Source organism: Mandrillus leucophaeus, unplaced genomic scaffold (assembly GCF_000951045.1).
Source record: "Mandrillus leucophaeus isolate KB7577 unplaced genomic scaffold, Mleu.le_1.0 Scaffold354, whole genome shotgun sequence".
Classification (NCBI taxonomy): domain Eukaryota; kingdom Metazoa; phylum Chordata; class Mammalia; order Primates; family Cercopithecidae; genus Mandrillus; species Mandrillus leucophaeus.
Genome location: NW_012103743.1, coordinates 102384 through 112220, shown reverse-complemented (window position 1 = coordinate 112220; position 9837 = coordinate 102384). Strand labels below are relative to the sequence as shown.

At 38.8% G+C, this 9837-nt stretch overlaps 1 protein-coding gene across 1 annotated transcript in view; it reads right to left on the bottom strand.

The window, feature by feature from the left end:
* Positions 1-1415, bottom strand: part of LOC105546340 (olfactory receptor 1J1) — a 17567-nt gene extending 16152 nt beyond the window's left edge. Inside the window, exon 1 of the mRNA XM_011989521.1 lies at positions 409-1415. Within this exon, the coding sequence (XP_011844911.1) occupies positions 409-1391 (983 nt within the window). The 5' untranslated portion in view covers positions 1392-1415. The remainder of the gene's footprint in view (positions 1-408) is intronic.
* Between the last annotated feature and the right edge of the window lie 8422 nt (positions 1416-9837).

Here is a 9837-nt window from a genome sequence, read left to right as displayed (position 1 = left end):
TGGGTGCAGCACACCAACATGGCACAAGTATACATATGTAACAAACCTGCACGTTATGCACATGTACCCTAGAACTTAAAGTATAATAATAATAAAAAAAAGGAAAAGAAAAAAAAGAAAGGCAAGTATCAGTTAGAATAATGTTTTTTTTTCCTCAAGAATTTTCTTTTTTTCTTTTCTTTCTTTTTTCAGACAGAGTCTTGCTCTGTCATCCAGGCTGGAGTGCAGTGGCACAATCTTGGCTCACTGCAACCTCCGTCTCCCAGATTCAAGTAACTCTTCTTCCTCAGCCTCCCGAGTAGCTGGGACTACAGGCTTGTGCCACCATGCCAGGCTAATCTTCTGTATTTTTAGTAGAGATTGGGTTTCGCCATGTTGGCCAGGCGGGTCTCGAACTCCTGATCTCAGGTGATCCATCTGCCTCGGCCTCCCAAAGTGCTGAGATTACAGGCGTGAGCCACTGCGCCCGACCTACTCAAGAGTTTTCTTAAGGCTCCCTTGATGTCTTTATTTCTCAGACTGTAAATGAAGGGGTTCAACATGGGAGTGACTACTGTGTATATCACTGAAGCAATTATGTTCTTGTCATTAGTGTTGCTGGATGGGGGAAGAAAATAGAGACCAATAATGATCCCATAATAGAGAGTCACTGCTGAGAGGTGGGATTCACAAGTGGACAAGGCTTTGCATATGCCATTAGTAGAGGGAATCTGGAGGATGGTGACTGCAGTGTGACCATAAGAAACCAGGATACACAGGAATGGAAGCATAATGGCTGTCAATCCTGCTGTAAAGATTGCTAACTGATTGAGGGAGGTGTCTGAGCAGAACAACTTGAGCAGGGCACCAAGGTCACAGAAGAAGTGAGGGATGATGTGATCAGCACAGAAGGAAAGCCAGGCCAGGAGGAGAGTGTGCAAAAGAGCACACGCACAAGCGATGACCCAGGACCCAGCCACCAGCACGACACACTGACTCTGACCCATGATGATGGCATAATGTAGAGGGTGACAGATGGCCACATACCTGTCATACGCCATTGAAGTGATAAGGAAACTGTCTAAGTCAGCAAAGAATATGAAAAAATATGTCTGTGGAATGCACCCCTTGTAAAAGATAGCTAGGTGCTGGGTCTGCATGTTCATCATCATCTTAGGGACAGTGACAGATGAAAAGTAGACGTCAGTGAGGGCCAAGTGGCTGAGGAAGAAGCACACGGGGTTGTGAAGGTGAGAGTCCAGCCGGATGAGCAGGATGATGAGCAGGTTCCCCAGCACTGTTGTCAGGTACACGCCCAGGAACAGGGTGAAGAACACGGCCTGCTGCTCTGGCCAGATGGGGAGGCCCAGGAGGAGGAACTCGGACACGCTGCTTTGGTTCTCAGGGCTCATGTTTATATCAGCTGGAGTGCACTAGGGAAATTTGAAGGAAAAAAAAATGATATGTCTTGGAATAAGAAATGATAACTGTGGCATAGGATAATAGAGATGTTCTTTTGACTTAGGGAATGTCTTCATATTTTCTTACATTTGCCACATATTTTGCTGCAAATGTGCTGAAAAAGAAATGTAAGTTTAGTCGATATAGCTACTTTCTTTCAGAATCTGGTCTCTGTAAATGACAGGACTAAAAGTTGTTTGTTAAATGTTTTTTAATACACTGTTCCAATAACTGATGTATTGTAACTGATTCAATAACCTTCAATATATGAGCTGGGTGGTACTGTTATTATTTCTACTCTTTAGATGTGAAAGCTAATACAGACAGTCTTATAGTCATAGCAATAGGAAGAGGAGAAGCTGTGATTTGGACCCAAGTTGCTTGACTCCATAGTTTCTTCTGTGGAAACAAAGCAATTATTTGACATTGGAAATCTCATTGACTTATTTTGTGTGTAATGACCTATTTAACTCTGTATACCCTGCTTGTCTACACAATGCATGATTATTTCTAATTTATTCATTGTTTATAGACCCCGAATCTTTTTTTAAGACATAACACTTTATTTATTAAAAAAACTTCCATGTAAACAATTACTCCAAAAGACAACAAAGCAATTTATTTTGAATGATTTTTCCAAGGACATGCCCACACATTTTATCATGATATATATGTACTATTCTAGAAGGTGGGGAGGGTGGTACTATTGAAAGTCCAGGTAAAGAAATCATAATGCAAAGTAAGCAACAAGATAGAAAATCCTTCTTATAGTTTCAGATCCATACATTAATTGCTCTGATCTTTTTTTGGTTGTTTGAGACAGAGTCTCACTATGTTGTCCAGGCTGGAGTGCAGTGGCAAGATCTCAGCATCTGCCTCCTGGATTCAAGCAGTTCTCCCAGCTAATTTTTTATTTTTAGTAGAGACGGAGTTTCACCATGTTGGTGAGGCTGGTGTCGAATTCCTAACCTCATGATCCACCCACCTCAGACTGCCAGAGTGCTGGGATTACAGGTGTGAGCCACTGTGCCCGGCCTAATTTCTCTGATCTTTTTAAAGTTTAAGTGTAAGATATGTAATTCTATGTTTAAATATCAATGTGTAGCATGAAAACATATATATATTCCTCCAGGCTCAACCACAGGTGACAATGTCTCTTGGGGACCCAGCGGTGAATTCCTCTCACAGTCTGTCTAAGGAGCACTGGCTAAGTGAGATTTCACATTTGGTGGATTTCAGCCATCTCATCAATTTCTCCACGCTACTGAAATCTCATTGTTCCACTCAGAATTTGTCTTCTCCCCAGGATGGCTTTCAAAGCATTTTATTGACTGTGTCAAGCCAGAGTAAGCAAAATGCTGATAAGTTTGGATTTCCTCATCCAGTCTCTCAGCGTTTCTGTTTTATTGTTTGGTATCTCATTTCTATATGACGTCAGATGCCATATTAGAAGTTCCTGCTTGATCTTGAGATATATCAAAGGTATTGACTAATGAGGCATTAAACACAACTTAAATTCAGTCTTTAATCACTCCACTTCTAAAACATTTAATAGTGTAATTAGGAAAAATTAATAAAGACTTGGAAACATCACATCATAATAAATTCAGATATTAGCAAGGCTGTCAGTTGCTGTTAGTCTATGCTAAATACCAGTACCAGAAGGATGAGACAATTTCTCAACATATTTGGAAATAATCCTTCAGGTTAAGATATGAGCTGGATGTCTTACTTTGGTCTATTCTTTTTCATGTTTCCATGTTCCTTTCTCTTTTTCTTGAAAGATTAGACCTAGAATCTATCATAACCAATTAATGCATACTCTATATAAATTTGTTGATCAAATAAAATGTTAGATCTAGTTAAATTTATTATAACAGCTTTATTAAAAAACTTTTACTGGGCTTAGTTCAAGAACCAGCTTTTGCTCTAACAATCCTGGGGCCCCATGTTATTTAGTTGCCACATGGCCTCACATTCAAAGAAATACAGTCTAAAAGCTAAAAGTAATTTTAACAGGAATTCTATTTTTTCAGCATCTCTGAAATAACTTATAAGCAATTTATTTTTCAACTCACATCAATATTTATCATATTTATCAAAGTACTCTTTTTTTTATAAAAAGAGAAGGCAGGAATTCACTATAACACATCACAGCTTGTTACAAATAATAAATATTTGCAAGCGATTAAAACAAATAATAAATATTTACAAGGATAAACCAATAAAACAATGAATAAAAATATAGCGCTTAGAAATAGACATGTTTGTAATGAGGACCATGAGACTGACAAAAGTACATTAAAAAGATAAAGTAGTAAAAAGGAAGAACTGTTCAACAAATGCTGCTGAGGAAGTCGGCTATCTATAAAGGAAAAATAATATTATATCTCTACCTCACATCATTAGAAAACTTTATAGATTATGTTGATGACCTTAGGGTAAAGCATATTTCTTTCTAACTTTTTTTTTTATGTTCAAGGGCATAAGTGCAGGCTTGTTACATAGGTAAACTCGTGTCATGGGGGTTTGCTGTTCAGATTATTTCATTGCCCAGGTATTAAGCTTAGTACCCATTCGTTATTTTTCCTGATCCTCTCCCTCCTCCCATCATCCATCCTCTGAAAGGCCCTAGTGTGGGTTTTTCTCCTCTATGTGTCCATGTGTTCTCATCATTTAGCTCCCACTTACAAGTGAGCACAGGCAGTATTTGGTTTTCTTTTCCCGTGTTAGTTTGCTAAGCGTAATGGACTTTGGTTCCATCCATGTCCCTGCAAAGGACGTGATCTCATTCATTTTTCATAGTAAAGCACATTTCTTAGTCAAGATCCCCAAAGCACACAGGATAAATGAATGTTCTGTTAAGGCTGATAACATTAAAATGAAGTTTCATTACAACAGCAACCACCAACACCACAAAGCCACAGATGGGAGAATACATACTGCCACAAACCAACAAAACAGTAATATTCCAGACACATAGAGAACTATGAATCAATAAAGGAAAGACAAAAGCTCAATAAGGAAAAGACAACCTTAATTAAAATATGGCAAAAAATACAAACTAGAAATTCACCGAAAATGAAGTCTGAATGGCCAATAAACATATTAAGTGTGTGTGGGGGAGTCCACTTTCAAAATGATAAAGCAAATAAAAGCTAAAACAATGGTAAGATAGCACTGCTGAAATTTTTAAAATATACATGAAGACACCACGAATTGGCAAGTATATGAAGAAAAGGAACTCTCATACATTGCTATTAGATAGTTAAATTGGGAAGGACAGTCTCTTCAAAAAATGGTGATGAAAAACTGGATATCCACATGCAGAACAATGAAGCTAGACCCCTATCCTTTACAATATATAAAAATAAACTATAAGAGCATTAAGGACTTAATTGTACGATCCCAAACAGTAAAACTATTAGAAGAAAACATAGGGGAAATACTTCAAGACATTAATTTAGACAAGGAGTTTTTTGATAAGACCTCAAAAGCACAGGTGACAAAAGCAAAAATAGACAAATAAGGTTATATCAAACTAGAAAACTTCTGCACAGGAAAAGAAACAATCAACTGAGTGAAAAGATAACCTACAGAAGGAAAGAAAATATTTTTGAACTGTGTGTCTGGCAAGTTAATTTCCAGAATATACAAGGAAATGAAACCACCTAATAGCAAAAGCAAACAAACAAAAATAATCAAATTTTAACATGGGCAAAAGACCTGAATACATATTTCTCAAAAGAAGACATACAAATGGCCAATAGGTATGTGGAAAACCACTCAGATTACTAATTATTATGGAGATGCAAATTAAAACCACTATGAGCTATGACCTCACCGCAAATAGAATGGTTATTATGAAAAAGACAAAAAAAAAAACACACAAAAAACAAAAAACAAAAACAACCAAATGCTGGCCTGGATGTGGAAAAAGGGGAAGACTTATACATGGTTGGTGGGAATATAAATTATATAGTCATTTTGGAAAACACTATGGATATTTCTCAAAAAATTAGAACTACTATATGATCCAGCCATCTCACTACTGAGTATATATTCAAAGGAAATACAGTCAGTAACTTGGAGCGATATCTGCATGTTTATTGCAGCACTATTCACAATAGCCAAGATATAGAATCAACATAAATGTCCATCAGTGGATAAATGGATAAAGAAAATGTATATATACACACTGGAATACTATTCAGACATAAAAAGGAATAGAGTCCTGTCAGTGCGGCAACATGGATGAACCTGGAGGACATTACGTTAAGTGAAATAAGTTCTGACACAGAAAAATACCTACTGCATGATCTCACTATATGTGGACTCTAAATAAGGTGATCTCATAAAAACAGAGAGTAGAATAGTGGTTACCAGAGCCTGGGAGGGTAGGCAGGATGAGAGATGGGAAGGAATTGTTCAACAGCTACAAAGTTACAGTTAGATAGGAGAAATAAGTTCTGGTGCTCTACTGTACAGTAGAGTAAATATGGTTAATAATATTGTATATTTCAAAAGAGTTGGAAGAGAGGATTTTGAATGCTTTCATCACAAAGAAATGATAGATGTATGACGTGATGGATACGTGACTTATTATACAATGTATATATGTATCAAAACATCATACTGTACCCCATAAATACATACAATTATTGTGTGTCAATTAAACATAAATAAAAAGGTTCATCGATTTAAATTGTCCATCTATTTGAACAGTTTAAATTGACTTATCTGTTAAATATTTCTCATAAAATTGAAGATTTACTTCTCTTGATGTGTTTCTCCATAGATGCTGTAAAAAATTGCTCACAATTGTCCAGAAGGAAAAAGGCCACATTATTATTTAGAACTTTGTTTGTAATAGTGAAGAACTGAAACAATTAATTGTTCAATTGTCAAGAACTAGATAAACAGAAGTTAATCTATTTGTATAATTCTATCCTGCAATAAAAAGGAATAAACTGTATGCCATGTGTGTCTACATAGATGGATCTTTAAAAATTAATTTAGGGTTAACATACAAACTATGCTCATGTATAATATATCAATTAAAACACAGAACAACACTATATATTATTTATGGGCACATATGTGTGGTAAAAGTACAAAAACAAGTATAAAAAGTATTCAAAGGTATTAAGAATTTCTTTGTAGTGGTTAAACCTAGAAAAGGAGAAAGCAGGCAGGGCACAGTGACCCACACCGGTAATCCCAGCACTTTGGGAGGTCGAGACGGGCGGATCGCGAGGTCAGAAGATTGAGACCATCCTGGCTAACACGGTGGAACCCCGTCTCTACTAAAAATACAAAAATTAGGCTTAGTGGTGGGCGCCTGTAGTCCCAGCTACTCGGGAGGCTAGGCAGGAGAATGGCCTGAACCTGGAAGGCGGAGCTTGCAGTGAGCCGAGATTGCTTCTTTGCACTCCAGCCTGGGCAATCAGAAAAAAAAAAAAAAAAAAAAAGGAGAAAGCAAAGGGGATATATAGTATGCAACATATGCTGTGCTGATAACATTCTGTGTTGCTTGTTTAAAGGTCAGAAACAAATGTGACAGCATGTTGATGTTTGTTAAATCTGAGTGATGAGTACCTTAAGTCATATGTTTTACTTCTCTCTATTTTTGAACTACTAAGTAATTAATATATTTCTCTAAATAAAAAATAAATGCTTCTGAGGTCACGTTCTCTAAAAAATGTTATTAGTTGAAAAGGGTGAGGTAGAGGATAGAGAATGGGGTTTGTTCATTAGCAGCCAGGAGGTCAGACAGAAAAAATTTGTCTGAGGTAAACCCAATTTATAATAAGAGTTATTAGTTTGGTGAATGCACTGTGTATCTCAGTTATATATGTATCTGAAAAAGCATGGCTTCATGAAGCAATCAATATTAGGAGCTCATTATGCCTTCCTCTATTTTTCTCCATCAATTTCCAAGGTTCTCTTATTTCTATGTTTTCCCACCAGTAGTTAAAATAATTTTTACTATTTTGGGGGGAATATTTTGTTTGGTTTTTTGAGACGAAGTCTCACTCTGTCGCCAGGCTGGAGTGCAGTGGTGTGATCTCGGCTCACTGCAACATTCACCTCCTGGGTTCAAGAGATTCTCCTGCCTCAGCCTCCCAAGTAGCTGAGACAACAGGCATGCGCCACCACACCCAGCTAATTTTTGTATTTTTAGTAGAGATGGGGTTTTACCGTGTTGGCCAGGATGGTCTCGATCACTTGACCTTGTGATCCGCCTCCCTCGGCCTCCCAAAGTGCTGGGATTACAGGCGTGTGCCACTGCGCCTGGCCAATAATTTTTACTATCAAACTTAATGAAACTACTTTGGCCAATCTATACAGCCAATGGGCAAATTATCCCCTTGGCCTATGGTAAAGAGCAAATCTCCTGCTCTTAGGCCAGGTAGTCAAATCTAAAGAGCTTCTTAACATAAAGATGCTAAAATGAAGCACAGAGTCCATGCTCTGAAAATTCTCTCCCATTTAAAGACAGAGCAAAAATTTCTGCTGTTCATTCCTACCTAAGCTGTGAGCAATTCAATGAGAGAAAAAGAAAAGAAAGTAGGACAAGAAGACAGCGTGCAGGACCAGGTGCGTTGGCTCACACCTGTAATCCTAACACTGGAAGGCCGAGGAGGGTGGATCGCTTGATCTCAGTAGTTTGAGAGCAGCCTGGGCAACATGGTGAGACCTTGTGTCTTCCAAAAATACAAAAAATTAGCCAGGAATGGTGGTATGCGCTTGTGGTCCCAGCTACTCAGGAGGCTGAGGTGGGAGGATCTCTTGAGCCTGGGAGGTTGTCCGGAGCTGCGCGCCCCGGCCATAGCGAATAATAACTGACGATTAAAAACGCCTGAGCTCTATTCATTTCCACCTTACACCTCCTCCCTAGATTTACCTTTTTCCCTGATCTGCTGTCTCATATGCCAGCACAAGATGGCGCTCTTCCTGCTTCTTCTTCACCCATTTTTCCCCGCGCCCGCGAAAATTGTTACTTTGTAGCGCAGGCGCCATCCCGCGCCCGGGAAAGTTTCCAACTGACAGCGCAGGCGCAACATGACATTCGACCAGAGAAACCAATACCTACCTGGCCATGCCCTCCGCGATGAGATCATCTCCGCCTCTGGCCCAACCCCTTCCCCTCCAAGTGTATATAAGGCACTGCATTACCGCCATTAAACGAGACTTGATCAGAGCACTGTCTTGTCTCCATTTCTCGTGTCTCTTGTTCCCCAAATTCCCACTCCCTCCTCCAGGGCCTGCTTCGACGATCCCGCGGGCCGGGATAGGAGGTTGAGGCTGCAGTGAGCTGAGATTGTGCCACTGCACTCCATCCTGTGTGATACAGCGAGACCCTGTCTTCAAACAAAGAAACAAACACAGTGTGCAAAAGCCCCATCAGCACTTTCTCAACCAGATTCAAAAGGCAACCATGTCCTACTAGTCCTGGACAGGAAGAGTGTAAATATGAGCCAACTTAACCTAGTAGGTGAAAATTAATGCCAAATGATAACTTTCAGTAACTACAGCAAAGTAGCCAACTGGCTCTGTGTAATATTGAATTAGAATTTAAGCAGAATTAGAATATTTATGAATACTTTACTGTTAAGCCCAGAAACAAGTGAAAGCTAGTTTGTTACTTAGTCTTAGAGGCTAAAGGCTTTCTGCACAGAATCCAGCATTTTGGATCCAGACTTGACCCCCAAATCTTCATAGATTGTGGAAAATGAGTGATAAAACCATATCTCTAAGTTTCTCAACATTCTTCAGATTATCTGGGTTAGTTTTTTTTCCAAGTGAATGTGCAATGTGATGTGATTTTCAGAACAACATTGAGAGTTCCCTATCCCCACCCAAGACATCACTCTCAATAGCTTGCTGATATCTGAAATTCTTTTAGCAAGAGAAAAAAGGCTTACATTTCCAACTAGAGGCTAGGTTTCAAGGTAAATATTCCTGGGAGAGAGAGCCCTATGGCCAACACTCTCACTCAGATAGAATGGCTGAGAGCAATTTATTTGGGGATTCAGGTTTGGATGGCAGAACAAATTCACTGGCTTCCTCAGACAAAGTGAGGAGAGAAGGTAGGGGATTACAGGCAGAATGAAAGCAGAGGCTGCAGACAGTGAGAACAAATTTACTATCTTTTCAATTTGGCTGCAATGACTGCTATAAGGCTGGGCAGTAGAAATAGTTGCATTGTTAAGAAATCTGATATAGTGCTTAATTTGGACCAGGTGATTTTCTTTCTTTTTTTTTTCTTTTATTCTTCTTCTTCTTCTTCTTATTATTATTATTATACTTTAAGTTCAAGGGTACATGTGCATAACGTGCAGGTTTGTTACATATGTATACTTGTGCCATGTTGCTGTGCTGCACCCATCAACT